The sequence below is a fragment of the Oncorhynchus tshawytscha genome, linkage group LG20 (genome assembly GCF_018296145.1).
Source record: "Oncorhynchus tshawytscha isolate Ot180627B linkage group LG20, Otsh_v2.0, whole genome shotgun sequence".
Classification (NCBI taxonomy): Eukaryota; Metazoa; Chordata; class Actinopteri; order Salmoniformes; family Salmonidae; genus Oncorhynchus; species Oncorhynchus tshawytscha.
Genome location: NC_056448.1, coordinates 11,561,032 through 11,581,344, shown reverse-complemented (window position 1 = coordinate 11,581,344; position 20,313 = coordinate 11,561,032). Strand labels below are relative to the sequence as shown.

Sequence of the window (20,313 nt, the reverse complement as noted above, 5' to 3'; positions counted from 1 at the left end):
TGTGCTGGTCGAGGGCAGTCAGGTCTGGAGTGAACCAAGGGCTATATCTGTTCTTAGTTCTGCATTTTTTGAATGGAGCATGCTTATCTAAAATGGTGAGGAAGTTACTTTTAAAGAATGACCAGGCATCCTCAACTGACGGGATGAGGTCAATGTCCTTCCAGGATACCCGGGCCAGGTAGATTAGAAAGGCCTGCTCACAGAAGTGTTTTAGGGAGCGTTTGACAGTGATGAGGGGTGATCGTTTGACTGCGGCTCCGTAGCGGATACAGGCAATGAGGCAGTGATCGCTGAGATCCTGGTTGAAGACAGCGGAGGTGTATTTGGAGGGCCAGTTGGTCAGGATGACGTCTATGAGGGTGCCCTTGTTTACAGATTTAGGGTTGTACCTGGTGGGTTCCTTGATGATTTGTGTGAGATTGACGGCATCTAGCTTAGATTGTAGGACTGCCGGGGTGTTAAGCATATCCCAGTTTAGGTCACCTAACAGAACAAACTCTGAAGCTAGATGGGGGGCGATCAATTCACAAATGGTGTCCAGGGCACAGCTGGGAGCTGTGGGGGGTCGGTAGCAGGCGGCAACAGTGAGAGACTTATTTCTGGAGAGAGTAATTTTCAAAATTAGTAGTTCGAACTGTTTGGGTATGGACCTGGAAAGTATGACATTACTTTGCAGGCTATCTCTGCAGTAAACTGCAACTCCTCCCCCTTTGGCAGTTCTATCTTGACGGAAAATGTTATAGTTGGGTATGGAAATCTCCGAATTTTTGGTGGCTTTCCTGAGCCAGGATTCAGACACGGCAAGGACATCAGGGTTAGCAGAGTGTGCTAAAGCAGTGAGTAAAACAAACTTAGGGAGGAGGCTTCTGATGTTGACATGCATGAAACCAAGGCTTTTTCGATCACAGAATTCAACAAATGAGGGTGCCTGGGGACATGCAGGGCCTGGGTTTACCTCCACATCACCCGCAGAACAGAGGAGGAGTAGAATGAGGGTGCGGCTAAAGGCTATCAAAACTGGTTGCCTAGAGCGTTGGGGACAGAGAATAAAAGGAGCAGATTTCTGGGCATGGTAGAATATATTCAGGGCATAATGCGCAGACAGGGGTATGGTGGGGTGCGGGTACAGCGGAGGTAAGCCCAGGCACTGGGTGATGATGAGAGAAGTTGTATCACTGGACATGCTGGTTGTAATGGGTGAGGTCACCGCATGTGTGGGAGGTGGGACAAAGGAGGTATCAGGGGTATGAAGAGGCTCCATTGTAAACTAAAACAATGATAACTAACCTGAACAACAGTATACAAGGCATATTGACATTTGAGAGAGACATACAGTGAGGCATACAGTAATCACAGGTGTTGAATTGGGAGAGCTAGCTAAAACAGTAGCTAAAACAGTAGGTGAGACAACAACAGCTAATCAGCTAGCACAACAACAGCAGGTAAAATGGCGTTGACTAGGCAGGGAGCGTCGGATTAACTACACACAGAGCCTGAGTGCGGCTGGGGCCGACAGATAAAACATAAACAAGCAGAATGGAGTACCGTGATTAATGGACAATCCAGCATGCATCAGCTATGTAGCCAGGTGATCAGTGTCCAGCGGGCTGCGGTGGATGGGGCAGGGAAGCTGGACTGGCGAGTATTATCCAGGTTAAAAAACTGGCTGGCTGTGCAGAAGGTAAAAGGTAAAAGCCGCTAGCAGTGGCTAACAATGACTAAATAGCTTGTAGCTAGTTAGCTGGTTAGCTTCTGGAGGTTCTTGAGTGTGTTCTAAAAATTAAAAATGATAGCGATTCCGTATCACATTGGGTGAGGCAGGTTACCGGAAGGTATAAACAAATTAAAAATCGAAAAGAGATTGAAAGTAAATATGGGTCCAGTGAGTGTTTGGGACGCGGCGATTCAGATGGTTAGCAGGCCTGTGCTAACAAGCTAACAGTTAGTAGGCCGGGGCTAAACAAGGTAGCAGTTAGCGGACCGGGGCTAAACAAGGTAGCAGTTAGCGGACCGGGGCTAAACAAGCTAGCAGTTAGCAGGCCGAATTAGCAAGCAAGGAGCTAGCAAGGGCTAGAAAGTTAGCCTTTGCGGGGCGTCGCGATGGGGTGAGTCTGTTTATGCCTCTTCATGCGGTGACATCGATAGACCGGTCGTGGGATAGCCTTCCTGTGCTGTAATTGCAGTTATAGGAGTCCTTCAGGAGCCATAGCAGCACATAACCTATGCACATTAGTTGCAGTAGTGAGCTCGGGCTCTTTTCTAGGCTCATCAAGCTGGAAGTGTAGAGTTTTTTTCTTTTAACCGATTACTAAAATGAAACTGTAGAAATTATATTGGACCTACATTGAAACAGTCTCTTTACTCTTTCCAGGTTGCTATGAGTCACCGAAAAGAAAGCTGAATAGTTAGGAAGAATAAAACATTTTAGAACTATTTTGACTGCAAGGAAATCAAACACATTTTCTGGACTCCGAATGTGGCCCGCAGGCAAACTGACTTTGACATCCCTGGTCGAGACAATTGTAGAGATACCACCCGCCCTCAACCCCACTGGGAACATACTTGAGGTTCAGATGAGTAAGAGGCCAACAATTCTCATTCCTTGACTCGTTTCGCTGCTTCTTGGTTAGACAATTATTAACTGGGTGCATACCTGTGGTCGACCTTTCGCTCCAAAACACTCACTTATTAGTACCAACCAGTCACGTTGCTATGGAGGCTGCAGCTGCAGTCAGAGGGTTCTGTGTACCATGTAATCATGTGTTACAGGGGAAAATATCCAGGGTCATGCCCAAAAACAGAATATTGGAAATGGCACCTTATTCCCTATTTAATAGAGGGCCTATTTGGACATACCCATTGTGTGACATCCCATCATCCCAGGCTTGATTTCAGTGTACGCTGAAAAAGTCAGACTGAAAAGAAATAGAACGAGGTCAGTCTAATTGACAGAAACTGTCAGAAAACCCATACTTACTGAACAAAACAGTCTGAGCAATCAAAGTCAGAGCCGAGGAGCTAGACAGGCAGCAGAGACTCTCACAGAACGAGATAACCAGTTCTACTTCACTAAAAACGTCTTAGATGCCACGCCAGTCAATTGTCCGAGAATTACACTCGGTCTTATTGTGAGGAATGATTGACAGGAAGGATGGGGCTGGTGAATGGCAAACAGAGGCGCGAGCCGCCCGCCCAGCCGGTAGCATTACAATGAAGTAGATCTGATTACGCAGCACACTGCCCCACATACACCAGGCAAGCCATGACTTGTACCTGTCAGCTCTCAGTGCGTGAAGGTGATTGAGCACTTTCTTAACACATAGTTGATTCATCTGTGTATTTTTGTATATGCCTTTATCACTGGGATTTCAACACTTTCAACAGTTTTCAAACGGGTTTGGAGCTTTGGAAAGCACCAAGAGCAACGCCTTTGTAAACACATTAGCTAATCCTGTTTTTTGCTCTACATTCATTTGATGATTTACTGTTCGGAGGGTGAACAATTACCGCCATAGTTAATAATGGTTACATTTTCCAGCTTATCAGAACAGCTTTAGATGTTGTGCAATAGATTCATACAGTTTCTTGGAAAGCTGAACCATATCTCCTTCTACAGTAACTATATTATTTTCTAATGGAAGCTCCCTGTGTTGTTGGATCTGGATCATAGTTAATTAAATAGAGAGACATATGGGGTACCCAAGCAACTGTGGAGGCCAGGGTTCCTCTAGCTTAGTCAGTTTAATAAAGCACTCCATGGGAATACAGGCGTTCAAGTGTCATGGTAGCTGCATGGCTGTGCAATTAAGATGAACCAGTCAGCTCAGATAATTCCCGTTGGTTACTCAATCCACATTGCTGCAGTGTGATGTTCAGCTACGTGAATGATATAGACGATATCTTGACACATCCTGGAGTTATCGGTTTTGTTTGGGCCTCAAAGCATGTACATCTTCTGAATTATAAATGGTCTTGATGCTGGGTGTTCTATTCTGCGCTAGAGTACTTGAGTTGTAGGTTCACTTGAGGAATCACAGTGTGCATTTTAGCATATCTCTTATTGATGTTCGAAGACTGTAGCCGTTAAGGTGTAACACAACCCCAGTAGTTTGGTTTTAATCCACTTAGTTTCCCTTACAATGGACAGCTTGAAATTCTAGTCCTGCCCGCAACGGCACAGAATGCAGGCCTGATGGGATTTATGGTTTGCCAAGATTTTTAGCGCCATCTCTACAACCGTAAGGAGGGAAATAACTTGATTTTGCCGCCAGAAACCAGTTCAGACTTCAAAGTATTTTAACGCAGCAGCTTATTCTCCAGCTTCTGTAACCGTTTTCAGCTCTTGTTTTAAAGACCTCAAAATCTCATGAACTAACTTTTTGCACTTAAAGAAGATGACGATAGATGAGAAGATAAGAGGGAGAGGAGACGTTGACTGGGCATGAGGAGAGGATATGTGAGAGGGGGTGAGATTTGAGCGTTTGAAGAAGATAAGAAAGGGAGTTGAGCTGTAGATAAGAGTAAGGAAAGCGTTCTGTAAAGATGTGAGAAAGAACAGGGGGCACACGGAAGGGATGGAGAAGAGAGGGGGCACACGGATGGAGAAGAGAGGGGGCACACGGATGGAGAAGAGAGGGGGCACACGGATGGAGAAGAGAGGGGGCACACGGATGGAGAAGAGAGGGGGCACACGGATGGAGAAGAGAGTAGAAGAGAGAGTGGAGATGTGAGAGAGCGGAGATGTGAGAGAGCGGAGATGTGAGAGAGCGGAGATGTGAGAGAGCGTAGATGTGAGAAGGAGGAGATGTGAGAGAGTGGATATGTGAGAGGAGATGTGAGAAAGTGGAGAAGTGAGATGTGAGAGAGAGGAGATGTGACAGAGTGGAGATGTGAGAGAGTGGAGATGTGAGAGAGAGAGAGAGGGGAGATGTGAGAGAAAGAGATGAGACGTGAGAGAGAGAGAGAGAGGAGACATGAGAGAGAGAGTGGAGACGTGAGAGAGTGGAGATGTGAGAGAGAGAGAGGAGATGTGAGAGAGAGAGAGGAGTCGTGCGAGAGAGAGAGGAGACGTGAGAGAGTAGAGACGTGAGAGGGAGGAGATGTGAGAGAGAGGAGATGTGAGAGAGAGAGAGGAGACGTGAGAGAGAGAGGAGATGTGAGAGAGAGGAGATGTGAGAGAGAGGAAAGAGGCTGAGGCACTATAGAGGGCACTAGACTGACTCTGCTGGCACGCTGTGGGCGGGTCATTGTTCCCCAGGGCATGCCCGACTGCCAGGACCTGTCAGGAGGCTGGCTGTGGCATTCAGCTCCACTGAGGAGCCATGTTGCTGTCTATTCAGACCCTCTGTCCCTCACAGCAGCTAAAAGGGGACTCTAAGCTTTATTAGCAAGAGAGTGTGTGTGTGCGTGTGTGAGTGTGTGAGTGTGCATGACAGGCCACTCCTGGGCACCGCTGGGCTCCTGGCAGTATATTTGTGTGTGATGCTGGTTCTCAGTTCTCTTCCCATCCCCAGGCTGAATGGCTATTTATCCTGCTCATTCTCCCTGGCCTGTATTTTTCTTATGCTAGCCCGTCTGAATGGTCCAATGCTGATCCTTTTCTCTTCACTGTGGTTTGGAGTGTCCGGTCGTGGTGTACTTCCCTGGTATGCCACCGTTTTAGAGAGCATTTGGACAGAATATCCTGCTGTGTGTGAAGAAGACTTGTGAAAGACTAGAAAGACTATGGAATGGTGGTGGCTTTCTCCACTTTCAGGGATACTTCTGTTAGGTCATTACTCGTGTCCCCAGACAAGCAGGACATAGAGTGCAGTGGTAAAGACCCACAAGGAGATATATCGTCATCGTTGCATGGGAGACCTCATCTGTAAGCACTAAAATGCTGTTGATTGTGCCCCGAATTCACACATTCGCTATGATACAGTCATGCAGAATATGTTTGCTATCTCTAATAGGCTGGTGAGCACTGATAGAATTATCAGGCATATCTGCCTCCCTCTCTCCCTCTTGAATTACTTAAGGCTTATAAAGTCTGACTCCCATTCCTTTTGACAATATGAACATATGGTTGCCATCAGAAGGAGTCATAATGGCCTTACTGGAATTGAGGGTCAAAGTTAGGCATAATGAGTTTTGGCATAATGGCCGTACTCTGCTGGGGGTTTTGCTCGGCAGAGTGTACAGTATGTTCGCGCCTGCTGTTTGCCAGCTTCCAGACAGAACAACATCGAGTGTAGTGGCTGTTGAGTAGGTAACACTTTGCCTATACAGCACTTTAGAGATTTGAATTTTATCGCGATATTGTCTTGCAAGAAGAGAGTGGCAATGTTGATTCAGATAGAGTTCCGAGGAGAAATACAGTTGGGAAGTTAGCATTATGTTATTACGCAAATCAAAGGAATCAAAGGAGTGAATCAAAGGAATATGTCCCATAGCGATGCAGACGAATGTGATGAGTCAAATATTAAAGGAACTGATTCATTTGTAGTTGGTCAGCTCAGACTGAGGGAGAGGTATAGCTATGCAAGGAATCCAGTCCTGGAGGGACAATAATAAAATGGGTCATGGTTCCATGACTTTACTCTGTGAAACTGAAGTAAGGACATTCCAAGCCCTTTGACTGTGGAGTGAGAGAGCAAAGTACTAGTCTTGACTTACAGTAGGAAACTGTGATGATTCACATGTCTTAAGGGTGAGGTCATTGCAGTGAGGTGGTAGTACTCAGGGGCGGACTGGGACCAGAAGTCGTCTCGGGCATTTCTAACACACTGGCCTATTTTTCTTCTTGAGGCCCCCAGACACACCAAACTATTTTATTTCTTGAGGCCCCCACACACACCGGCCTATTTTATTTCTTGAGGCCCCCACACACACCGGCCTATTTTATTTCTTGAGGCCACCATTATTAGCCAGATAATGATAATTTTGCAAAAACAAGTTTGACAGGCACAATAGGCTGAAAGTGGAAGGCCATCTGGCATTTGCCCGAAGTGACAGATGGCCAGTCTGCCACTGGTAGTACTGCACAAAGGAGAGCTGTTTAGTTCTGCTGACTTGGATCAGCTTCCATCCACTACTCTTGAATCCCATAGCTTGTGACAGCTAGTGTACCTGGGCAGGGAGCAAGCCCTTTTGACGAGGAACAAACCCCTCTTTACCTTAACCTCTCTACCAGTTGGTGGTTGCATGTTTCTACAATGAGTTCATCTGTCAACACATTTAGATCCTACACGACCCTTGAGACGAGACAGATTCTACAGACTGAAGTCTGTGTACACACAGATACTGACCCCTGCTGGACACATTAACCACCACACCTCTTATAGTGTTAACCAGTGGTAGTTTCCATATCGAGAGCTTCTATCTGCATTAAAATTGGGTTATTGATCGACCCTTGTTTTGTGCAATGTTCCCAAATCTATATACTACTCATGTTGTTGTTAAGTCCAAAAGAAAACAACATAAAAATTGCTGACACCTTTCAAACCAATTATCCTATGTTTTGCAGATATAACTTTATAGTCTCAAGCTCTCCATATGCTGAATGTTTGGATGTTGTTTTGTGGACCCCTGATGTACAGTATAGGTTAATGATAGGGATATTAAGTGTACACTATCCCTCTTCTCCCTGTGCCCTTTGTGTGTTGTTGCAGTTTGAGGGCTGTCAGAAGGCTTTCTCTCGGCTGGAGAACCTGAAGATCCACCTGCGCAGCCACACTGGAGAGAAGCCTTATCAATGCCAGCACCCCGGCTGCCACAAAGCCTTCAGCAACTCCAGCGACCGAGCCAAGCATCAGCGCACCCACCTGGACACGGTGAGTTGAGTGGGATATCTCAGACAGACACACAGGAAACGCACGCATTGAGAATTGAGACACTGATCTCTTACTCTAAGAAGTGTTCTTCCTTGTTCACTCTCTTGTGCTCTCTCATTCTCTGTTTTTTCTTCTTTTCTCTGTCGCTGCCTTGTTTTCCTCTCTCGAGCTGGACTTACCCACATGGCAGCTAGCTAGCATTTCCACCTTCAAGAAAGCTGTACACAAATGCTTCTGTGTAGACTTTTATCTAGACAGCATCTATGTGATGTGTATGCTTTTATTGACTATATGGAACCCAGGACTCCCTGGAAAACAGTGGCTGAGTGGACTATCCTGGCTAAATCAAATCAAATCAAATGACATACATGCACACACTGCAAGTCAAAACTGGAAGCTGTTGGTTTTGTGACATTCCCAGTTGTGTGTGGCCGTGTGCGTGTTTATGCAGAAGCCGTACGCGTGTCAGATCCCTGGTTGTGTGAAGCGCTACACTGACCCCAGCTCCCTGCGCAAGCACGTCAAATCCCATTCATCCAAAGAGAGGCAGTTGAGGAAGAAGGTCAGTATGGAGCTGCCTGGACTCTACTCTTTACACTTGGAAATTTGCTCAATCCCCCTCAGCAATGTACACTTTGCAGTGAAAGGATCCCCTTGACTGTATCACGGTCTCAATGTCTTTTGAGACACCCGCTCTCTTTCACAGCCTCTTACTTTCCCCCACTTCTATAGTATCGCAAACACATCCACTTATACAGTACACTAACGCAGAGTGCCTCCACATATTGTTGTGTAAATCTAGTTGATTTTCTTTGCTGTGCTGTAATGCTCAGACCATATTAAACTCCCTGTTGGGGATAATTATGCTCATTAATTCTATCTTACAGTTAAGGTTACGTCACCATAGATACAATTTGCCGCAGGAGGTGGGCTGTTTCTATAAAAAAGTCTTGTTTTTACGAATGCTCCCACATTCACTGTTTTTTTCATTAGCAAGTTAGTTTATTCTCTACTTGCATTTATACTGATCTCTGTATCTCTGTGATTGGTCTAAAGCTGAGGTTGTCTGTTGACATGAGCCAAGAGGCATTAACGGATTGCCTAACCATCCAACCCCTGAAACCCAGCCTCTCTCCTCTGGACATGATTGACAGAAGGTTGGGCCAATCCCCTAGCCCCTCCATAGATCACTACACAGGTACACATCATCCAGATGCTCTGACTGTGCCTTTTATTTAGAGTTAGGTAGACCTATTCGGGGTTTGATATGTACGTATATTCTTCTTAATTAGAGTCTCAGTGATGGGTTTATGTTGCGTGTAGCCTTGTCCAGTGTATCTATATCTCTATTTTGTTGTCTGTGTTTTATAGATTTGCTGTCCAGTGGCCAGTCAAGCCACTGTGTATCTCTATCCATCCCTGTCCCTCCAGCTGTTCCACAGGACCAACGCTCCTCAAACAGCTCACACCTGGCTCTGCAGGACAGTTACAGGTACTGCAGCCACACAGCAGAACAACTAGTGTTAGTCTTCTAATCTATTTGAGTTCACCACAGAAGTTTATTCAGCTTTGACTATGAGTTTTTTTGTGTGTGTGTGTGTCATTGCCGGTTGTAAGTTTATATGCAGAGTGAACATTTGCATTTATGATAAACAATGGGTATTCATACAAGGGTGTTTTACCTATGCTCAAATGATGAAAATTCATTAGCAGCTGTCACAATCTGGACCATGCTAAACTTCCCTGACTTCTGTCACTTAGTACTTGTTTCTGTGGTAGTGATGTGGGAATCGTTTTCTAAGACATTGGTGGTGGAACATTTCCATTCGAAAAGTTCACTGTGGTGATATGTGCACAGTGCGTTCTACACTGTAATTCTGTATTAAATGTTAAAATGTGCAGGAGACTTAGTCTTGATCTAAAAAAGTGGGTGCTATTTAAACATTTCATCATGAATAGTCATATTTAGTCACATATCTGTAACTAAGGCTACTCATCATAAATGCAGTAATCAATTTACAATAAACATATAGGATTAGAAGTCGAGCAAGGATTTCTATAACTGCGTTCAATGTTCCTTCCTTGAGACTTTGAGAATTCAGTCATGTTCCCAGATCTTGTGTAACGGTTGAGGCATTTACATTGAATGTGTTTCGTAGTTATGACAAGTGCTGGCTCATGAAAGTTCTGAAAGTCATTACCTTAAGAACAGTCTTTCAGTCTCTCTCACTTCCTACTGGGTAATCAATTAGCAGCGTTCTTGGAATTCTGCAGGTGAAAAAATGATACCTGTATATTGTGAAAGAACTTACTTAGTCCTGTTGAAAGCCACAGCCCCTTCAAGACACTCTATTGATGGCTTTTGGCAGATACTTTTCTCGGTGTGTCTAAGACATTGACGGCGAGATATGTGTTTTAATGGCATCGCTGGTAGCATAATGTCTGGCTCTCTGACTATGTGTCAGACAATGATGAATAGATGGTTATATTTCTCATCCATCCTGGTAAAGTGGTTTGGTTTTTGAAACATGTTCACATCTACTTTCTGGGAAGAGAACCTGCTGCAGGCCCAGTTGCATCTGTTGGGCAAGCGACTTGGTATTTCTATTCATTTTGAGTTCCCGTTGGCAGAGTGACTGTAGCCATGACTGATTTAAATGCCTATCCCCTTTTCCTTCTTTTTTTTCTGATCTGAAACAAATAAGTACTTAAACGTCGGTTGTCATGGCTTCATGGCAGTAAGCTCATAGTTAGAATAATCTGATTAAAATAAAGCACCATTTTCTCCCCTTTTGAAAGACCCCAATGGGCTTTTTTGTGGCCCGCAGCACCTCAGCTGTGAAGAGAGCGGTTGGGAAGAGGTTTTACAGGTTGGGAATGGCCAGCAACACTGTTGCCTGGTCAGCCCACAAAAAAAAAACATTTCTTCATCCATGCACTTCAAAGGCGGTGAGAAGGAGTGTTTTCTGAAGTTTTGGGCAGCCAGATGCTCATGGCTTCTCAATGACACTGATTGATTGTCCTGGTAGCAGCGGTAGGCCGCAGCATTCACCACAGGATTCTGGGTACACAATCAGCCAATGAAAGCAGGCCTTGCTTTGCCTCATCAGTCTCTAGGGCCTGCATTAGTGGATGCTATAGCCACCATCTAGAGTGGCTCAGGAATTCAATAAGTGAATTATAAAATTGGAAAAATACCATTCAGAGGCTCTGGGAAGAGGATTGCTGTAATTACTTTTCTAGATGTTAAATCGATTGTAAAATCCCATTTGCTATTTTATTCACTGCCATTATGTGATTTCTTTATTTCCTCATTCAGCCTGTGCATTGTTATCCCCTTAATCAATTGCATTGTAAACACCTCAATTATTTTAATTATTACCCTGGTGCCAGCCAGCAAGAAAAATGAAAAAGGTTTACAGATACACCATAAAAGCACTCATTGTTTGGCTTTCCTTCTAAGGATGTTCTTCACAATATCCTCTTTCTTACTTTCTGATGCTTGGTATGAGAAAAGAAGGTTGCCATATTTAAGTAACCAGGCATTTTAGTCTGGGCAAACAGACTAAAACAAGTCATTAAGATTTCTCTCACGTATCTGTGTTTAGTTAACATGGGTTATTTAAAGTCTGAGAGGTGTGCTATGTTACTACCCCTCAGTGATGAGTTAGCGGCCTCTTTTAAACTTGTCAGATATCAGTGTCTTTTCACTGAAAGAGCTGTCTGTGGGGCAAGGGTGTAACTTTGTGTTGCTTACTGGGGAGGGGTCCACATAAAAAAACAACATCTATCTCTCTCTCGATTGTGCATTCTTCTCTCTCTCTCTCTCTCTCTCTCTCTCTCTCTATCTATCTCCATGTCTGCCCCACACTTATCTAAATTAGCAGGCATAGAAGAAACACACATACCGGACCAGTAGGCGTGCAATGGATTATGGTCATTGTAGTTAAATGTTTTCTGCTCTAAACTATGTAGAATACTAACACTCCCTACTACATCGCACGGTTCAGGCTTGAAATGATTCATCTCTAGAGAAACTGTGCAATGTGCTTATTGAGCTCACAGGAAGAAAAAAAATGGAATTCAAATAATTGAACCGAAGTCAGTCAATTAGTTGTTTAAAAGCCGGAAAATAACTGAAATGTCTGTTAATCACTCAGCACTAGTTTACACATTACACAGGCAGCCCAATTCTGTCCAATCAGAACACCTCTTTTGCAAAACCCCTTTAAGTGTCATAACCTATTATGCTTATTTGTATACTTTTCACTCTGCTTTTCACCCCCTCTAATTCTGTAGCCTACTAGAAACAAGATATTTTAAAGTTTATAATATTACCAAAGTTGTCTTTGAACTCCCAAAAATGTGTCCAATATACCCATTAACAATACCAGACAAAAATGAAAAGTTCCGTTACAGGTCATAGAAACGAGTTGCGCAGTGGTCTAAGGCACTGCATCTCAGTGCAGGAGGTGTCAGTACAGTCCCTGGTTCAAATCCAGGTTGAATCACATCCTGCTGTGATTGGGAGTCCCATAGGGCCCAGCATCATCTGGGTTTGGCTGGGGTAGGCCGTCATTGTAAATAAGAATTTGTTCTTAACTGACTTGCCTAGTTAAATGAAGGTTGCAATTTTGAGATGTCTCAAAAAATATGAATTGGAAAGCTGAGAGTGCTATTAAATAATATCAGTACTTGTTGCATTTACAACTTGTCTAAATCCTATCGTCAGCTGATTTCAGCCAGTGTATGGCTATGAATTGTTTGAATGGAATGTTGGCATATTGGCAGTTAATTTGAGAAAATTTATAGAATCATTCCTCTAAAACGGTTTGGCTAGCTAGGTTCAAACCGTGTAGAAAAATTATTCAAATTCCTTATTTTACACAATATCTTATCACTGCACTGCACATGGTTGACCAACTCCATGACCAAAATGGCTGACATTTATCCAATAAGAAGGTTCATGTCCACTCCAGTATTCTGATTCCTAATTCTATTGGGCCGACCTCAAAGGGGGCCCCCAACCTCAAGAAATCTAAATATATATATACATTTTGGGGGTTGGGTGCCCCCAAAGCCTGTGGGCCCCCCAGCTTGCGGGGGTTTGTGGTACACCAGTGACCCCCCCCCACCCACTCCGTTGGTTGTGCATGTTGATCTGCCCTGTACGGAGCTCGCGTGTGGCCGGTTGCGCATTTTCCCAGTCTGTCCTGTACAGAGATTCAAACATGCATGGCTTGAGAGATGCGACTGCCGATCGAGTGTGTGTAGCTAGCTACTTAGTTAAAATATCAACAGTACTGCCACAGCAGCATAACATTTGATTAACACTTGATAACACTTGATTTAGCCAACATCATCGTCAATATTCTGTCTGGTTGGCTGATACGTGCAGCAGAGAGATACAGAAAGACACAGAGGTCAATCACAATCAGTAAAAGAAATCGAGCTAGCTAACTAGCAGATTAACATGAATCATCAACATCAATGATCAGCTGATATCCCACTCTCTTTTCCCCATGTCAATCGTGTTTTTAGGAGGCACTGTAAATAGATTGCTTGGAGATTTGTGACGATGTATGAGTGTGTTGTTGCATAAAAAAATAAGCCTACTGCAGGGGCAGTATCACAGTATCATGATGTTTTGCAGCAGGTGTGCAGATTAAATTCTATATGTCGACTTGTATCTTGAACAACCTGATATTATTTCATATACCGGTTTGTGAAACATTTCAGGTTTGCCAATAGGTCCCCCCACCACCTCAGCCCCGGGTCACACCAAAACCAACTGCCTGGTCCCTCCACTCCTCTTACCCACCACCATCCCACTGGCTTATCCCTAAAGACCAGCACAGCTCTGAGTCATCCCAGTCACACTCCTGTGGTAAAAACAGACCACCACCCAGGTAAATTACATCTACCAAATACAGGCACATGAAATATGTTCACTGCATTCACCTACTCGGTGCTAATGTACTAAATTGAAGATATCCTTCCCTCGAATGTCAAAAGGGACAGCAGATCAGGTCAATAATGCGTCCCAGAGATCTGCATAGGATTACACCTGCACCTACAGGAGGGCGTAGCTTATTGACTGTGGAAATGTGCCTGCGGAAAGAAAACAATGGTACAATTCCACAGGGAAATGCCTGCTCTGAAATGAGAGTTACTGTTAGTTTTATTGTGTGAAAGTCTATTAAATAATTGTGTGGGTGGTTTGACATTCTGTTTCGACAGATACTCTCAGATATAGGATGATCATGGCTTAATGCAGTTTGTTGTGCAGCAGGTGGCTGATGTTTTTCTATTTCGGAAAGAAGAAGCAGCTTTACTCTCTAGATCATAGCTTAAAATAGACTGCACATTTTCCCCACTGGACTTGCCAGCAGTGCTTGATGTTGACAAGGTGTTCATGCTGTGCACCATTTCTATTGTTTTCATAAGAACAATGCTTCAAACTACTCAAAAGTACAGTTCTGTAGTATCAGATGAGTAATAGTGCTTCCATAAGGTGCCATGGTGGTTGTAAGGGTTCATAGAACTACAATTGAGTATTCTACCTTTTATCTATACCAGATTTATTTGTGCATATGAATATCAAGATATGAAGCCAATGTGCTTGTGGGAAGAAGTAACAATGAATGAAGATGAAAAGTGGGAAACACCAGAGAAGGAAAACAGATTCTTCAGTCTCCCCCTTCATCTATTCGTAAAATGTAAATAACTAGATGTACCTGTTATTGTCCTCCTCAGGTTTTAGTGGTCAGATCCAAATGGTGTACTCTCCGTCATACAACGATGATACACACAGATCCACCAAGCAGACCAACTCCTGTCACCTGATGCAAACCCCAGTGTTTGATGACAGCTTTGCTCCAACATTTACCACTCAGAATGGACTAGACATCTCCCAAAGAGCTCTGTCGTCTGGGCTCACAGGTAATGAAGAGACAAAGTACAATTACAGTACAGTACGGATCAACGTGCATTCATTTGCATCTATCGTATAACAATGACCCCTTGTGTGTGTGCTGCATCCACAGTATACGACCTGCAAGGTGCGTCACAGGATCTGCCGGCGCCAGTGATGTCAGAGGACGCTTATCTACATGTCAGCGGGGTGGACCGTTGCTCTAGCCAGCTCTCCGGTATCTACACTGAGGGTTGACGTCAGCAAATCTATTTACTTCTTAAGGCAGATGCTTTCTATAATACTCCTACAACAACCCTATTGTTCTCCAGCTCCATGCGCACAGACATTGACCTGAGTGTGATGCCCCTATTGGGTGAGAACTGTAGACAAGAGGAGACATACAGTAGTTTTAATGAATTAAATTGTCAAAATGAACATATACATATCACATATTAACTGATATTATTCAATCGACATTGTTTTCATAATGGCAAGTCATATGGTCATATGTATCATAAAAACTATTCTGAGATCCTTACTTTTGAAGTCTGCAAGATGCTGTCTTCATTCAAGTGAGTATCATCCACAAGAGGCTGCTGAGGGGTGAACAGCTCATAATAATGGCCGGGAAGAGAGCAAATGGAATGGCATCAAACACCTGGGAACCATGTGTTTGATGTATTTGTTGCCATCCCGCCAATTCCGATCCAGTCATTAACACAAGCCCGTTCTCCACAATTAAGGTGCCACCAACCTCCTGCGGTATCATCGGAAGTCTAAGCCCACAATGAAATATGCCTCCTAAAGATTGTGTTGTACTGAAAAAAATGACACTTCTGTGGGTGCCTATGGTCTTGAGCTTTGGAGGATTTTTTATGTTTACATTAGTTGAATGCATTTGTACTACAGTTGTATCGAAATATTGTCCCTCCTATTATGCAATTACTGTAGATACCATAAAAAGCACATGAAAGGCATGTTCTTTTGTTTTTAAAACATGTTAGTAGCATAGGAATTATACTGAACAAAAATATAAATACATCATGTAAACTGTTGGTCCCATGTTTCATGAGCTGAAATAAAAGATCAGAGAAATTTTCCATACGCACAAAAAGCTTATTTCTCTCAAATAAATGTTGTGCACAAATTTGGTTACATCCCTGTTAGTGAGCATTTCTCCTTTACCAAGATAATCAATCCACCTGACTGGTGTGGCATTTCAAGAAGCTGATTAAACAGCATGATCATTACAAAGGTCTTCAATTGTCTACCATAAGCCGTCTCCAGCATCGTTTTAGAGCAGGGTTTCCCAAACTCGGGCCTTGGTGCCCCCCCTGGGTGCACGTTTTGGTTATTGCCCTAGCGCTACACAGCTCATTCAAATAACCAACTCATCATCAAGCTTTGATTATTTGAATCAGCTGTCTAGTGTTAGGGGCATTAAAAAAAGTGCACCCAGGGGGGGCCCCAGGACCGACTTTGGGAAACACTGGTTTTAGAAAATTTGGCACTACGTCCAACCGGCCTCGCAACCGCAAACCACATGCACAACCGCAAACCACTCCGACCCAGGACCTCCACATCCGGCTTTTTCACCTGCGGGATCGTCTGAGACCAGCCACCCGGAGAGCTGATGAAACTGGGTTTGCACAACCAAAGAATTCCTTCACAAACTGTCAGAAACCGTCTCAGGGAAGCCCATCTGCGTGCTCGTCATCCTCACCAGTGGACAAATGCTCACCTTCAATGGCCACTGGCATGCTGTAGAGGTGTGCTCTTCACGGATGAATCCCAGTTTCAACTCTACCCGGCAGGTGGCAAGGGTCGCAAGCATCTGTACACAATTCCTGTAAGCTGAAAATGTCCCAGTTCTTCTGTGGCCTGCATACTCACCAGACATACCGTATCCCCCAAGGAGCATGGTTGGGGTGCTCTGAATCAACGTGTACGACAGTGTGTTCCAGTTCCCGGGAATATCCAGCAACTTCGCACAGCCATTGAAGAGGAGTGGGACAACCTTCCACAGGTCACAATCAACAGCCTGATCAACTCTATGCGAGGCAAATGGTGGTCACACCAGATACTGAATGGTTTTAGGATCCATGCTCTACCTTTTTTTTTTTTTTTTAAAGGTATCTGTGACCAACAGATGCATATCTATATTCTCAGTCATGTGAAATCCATACTGTAGATTAGGGCCTAATTTATTTATTTCAAATTGACTGATTTCCTTATATGAACTGTAACTCAGTAAAAAAATGAAATGGTTGAAATGGTTGCATGTTGCATTTATATTTTTGTTCAGTGTAATTAATGTTCTTGGATAAATCAAAGTTCTTTTGTGCAAAATATATTAGAGGAATCTAACCTGAATTGTGTGTGTTTTTCTGCTTGTCAGATTAATTAAATGTTTTAATGACTGAGCCTAGAGAAAATTGAGGTGCCTGTGCGAAGGCATGTCTGTACTATTGTACATCATTGTGTAAGAAGGGGGGAAAAAGCTTGTAATTTATTATATTTAGAGGCGTAGGTAGATGATTATGAAACACTGACTGTTAATTTGGACCTAAACAATAGAAAATATCTAGAGTGTAAATTACATGTAATTAATGACAAAGTAATGTGTATTACAGAAGTAACCTTAGTTTACTTTTTTCCTAGCTGGCTCTGAAAATGCCCATTATTGATTGGATGGAATAAAGCAATTATTTGTACCTTTTAAAGGTTAAACTGAAACATTCGAATGGCATCGATGGACCATATTTAGAAATAGACTCCAAAAAGTCCCTTATAGTAATGTCTAATAGGTTCACTATCCGTATCTGTGAACTGTTAGGCTAATGCAATTATGTACAGCCTTTCACTAAAACACAAGATTTTACATGATCTGGCTGTAGCTTCAAGTTTAATTTGGCTTAAAAATGACATATTCACTAATATCTCTGTGTTTATATGGTTTGTGTTGTCTGTGTCTGTCTGAGAGAGAGAGAGAGAGAGAGAGAGAGAGAGAGAGAGAGAGAGAGAGAGAGAGAGAGAGAGAGAGAGAGAGAGAGAGAGAGAGAGAGAGAGAGAGAGAGAGAGAGAGAGAGAGAGAGAAAGGGATGGATGGATGGTTGCCTCCTTTCTTTGTTATCTCAACCACTCTTTATCACCTATTGGTGCATGGTAGTCCCGCCTTGGGAAATAACCTGATTCAATGAACTAACGCGATTATTAATGTTGTTTGCCATGTTGTATTGTGCGCACGAAACATTCTGTGATATTTCTATTGCCATTTTTCATACATTTGAAGACTTATTGAACCAAGAATATTGTGATCAATCCACCCTAATGTGATGATGTTCTGAGTAAATGAAAGATGAAAGATTCACTAACGTTATATTGATGTTAATTCATTTTAATACCGCTTATAATACCAAGCAGTTTTTCTTTTATAATAATTGTTTTCTTCTTATCAGGAGCACATACATCGATTTATCAAATAAACCTTAATATGCATCCCTCCAACGCTCCCTCATCGCAGCTCCTCCTACAGAATATTCTGTTAGGTTGCGCCCGGTGAGTTTTATAGCAACTGTTGCCCAGTGAGGCAGCGCCATAGTCACCGTAGTCCTGGCGACTGTAACCCACCAACAACAACAACCTTTCGTTCCATCATTGCCACCTCCACCATCCTCACTTCATCCTCATCAACCAGTCCTCAGCCCAGGTTTGAATATACTTACTATTTCTAACAGCATCTGTTTTCTCGATTCTTCGCCAAAGCATTTTACTTTATGTATTAAATGTCTAGCTTGCTAGTTTTGTCATGAGCAAGTTAATGTCTGCCCTCCTTTATTAGCTACATGGTTAACGATAGTTAGCTGATCTGATGTTAGATGTTATTTCCTTCCAGCACTTGTTAACGTTGTTAGAAGAAAGCAATGTGCTTAACGTTATCTGCGAAAGTAAACTGGCTACCTAATGAACCAGGCTGTTAACAGTACGTCAAAAAAAAGATGTTTCTGTTAGTTAGCTATTCTACCCGAGTTTGCTGTGCTGTTCGTCGGCTGTCCAATGACAGCTAACGCTAGATAGCTAGCGCGATAGCCACCGTAGATAGCGTGTGTTGGCTAAGTTAGCAACGCAACTAACGTTAGCTAACGTTACAGAGCAGGTGTCTGATTTATGTGTCTCGTTCAATGACCGCTAACTTCCTGGTGTGATGTTGGTGGCTGTCAAGATACGAAACATTTTCAATAATATTATACAAGATATAACTACTTGCTTTGGCATTTTGAATAAATTCGAACTGGTACCACCTTCATTCAGCAATTGCTAATTGAGGTTAGCAGTAGCTTCTCCCTTTTGTCTTGGCTAGCCAGCTAGTTTCCTTTGTAGCTAACGTTAGCTTTGCGAAGCAGGTGCCACAAAGGCTTCGTCAGCTAGCTAACGCTGTTAGCGAGAGCGGATAGCCACGCTAGCTACTTTAGCTAAACCTTCAATTTGTATTGATCTCAGGTCTCTTATCACAAACCTTTACCCTTTTAACCTGCTAGTTTCATAAATTATATCCCATCTAGCTACAGCTAGTTAGGTGGCCAGTTTGAAATGCCTATGGCACAGTGCATTAGCTAGCTAACATTTTTGAAGCTAATACAAAAAGTAAAAGCAATAATAGCTGTCACGTTGACATTTAGCTACAGTTGCATGTGTGTCTCAGAGAGATATGTACTTTTGAGCAGGTAGAACAGTGAAGTAGAGACTGTCATCTTAAAGACAGCACATAATAAATGCAGCTGTCATAGGGCAATTCCATGACCATGGTAACTGAATTAAGCCGAGACTGACTTCCATCTTTTACTTTAAAATGTATGCCATCAAAAAAACATTTCAAAGTTTAACAAATCAAACGACTCTATGCAGAAGGACTACTTTGGACAATTTACACAGAATCATATTTTTTTATGCGACCATATTTTCCTAAAAATAATTGGGTGTCCGTTATGACATGACACTGTATTTAACGACCCGAACTCAATGGTAACTCTAAGCACTGGTGGTAGACCTATAGGTCCTGTGGTGTGTCAGACATATTTTAGCTATTTTCACAGGTGGAATTATGAGTGCAATAGCTGGTCATGGTGCGAAAGGACTGGGTTTTGATGAATAAACAAGTTGTAGGTGTGACAAGGGTTTGACCACTCACTCGCCAATCAACGCAACACGTGCCATGGCTTAATACTGCAGCCATTTGTCTCAAATTATGTAGGTTATTGACATTTGCATTGTGATCAACTCCAGTTCAGCATGGAATATTCATATCCTGGTCCATTGTGGATTGAAACTGTAGTTTATTAAATAGAATAGGCTACAGTAACGAGTATTAGACACAGTAAAAATTAAAACAATCCAGTGTTTGCTCAATAGCCTATGTTTGGAGTGTTGCAGTCAACATTGCTATATATAGGGAGTAGAAAATAACATGGCTATATACAGGGAGTACCAGTACCGAGTCGCTGTGCGGGGAGGTGTACGACGTATTTGAGGTAGCGGTAAAGTGACTACACAACAGGATAGATAATAGACAGTAGCAGCAGCGTA

The 20,313-nt window shown here is 43.1% G+C and overlaps 2 protein-coding genes across 5 annotated transcripts in view; both read left to right on the top strand.

Moving 5' to 3' along the window:
- The window catches only part of glis3 (GLIS family zinc finger 3), a 36,751-nt gene extending 20,935 nt beyond the window's left edge, over positions 1-15,816 (top strand). The window contains exons 5-11 of the mRNA XM_024380782.2: positions 7,653-7,814; positions 8,266-8,376; positions 8,871-9,012; positions 9,186-9,306; positions 13,554-13,723; positions 14,571-14,756; positions 14,861-15,816. Coding sequence (XP_024236550.1) covers positions 7,653-7,814; positions 8,266-8,376; positions 8,871-9,012; positions 9,186-9,306; positions 13,554-13,723; positions 14,571-14,756; positions 14,861-14,985 — 1,017 coding nt within the window. The 3' untranslated portion in view covers positions 14,986-15,816. The remainder of the gene's footprint in view (positions 1-7,652; positions 7,815-8,265; positions 8,377-8,870; positions 9,013-9,185; positions 9,307-13,553; positions 13,724-14,570; positions 14,757-14,860) is intronic.
- Positions 15,817-18,261: 2,445 nt separating this feature from the next.
- Positions 18,262-20,313, top strand: part of rfx3 (regulatory factor X, 3 (influences HLA class II expression)) — a 56,203-nt gene continuing 54,151 nt past the window's right edge. For all 4 annotated transcript variants that reach the window (XM_042302192.1, XM_024380784.2, XM_024380785.2 and 1 more), the window contains exon 1: positions 18,262-18,439. The gene's annotated coding sequence lies outside the window, so the exon portion shown is untranslated. The remainder of the gene's footprint in view (positions 18,440-20,313) is intronic.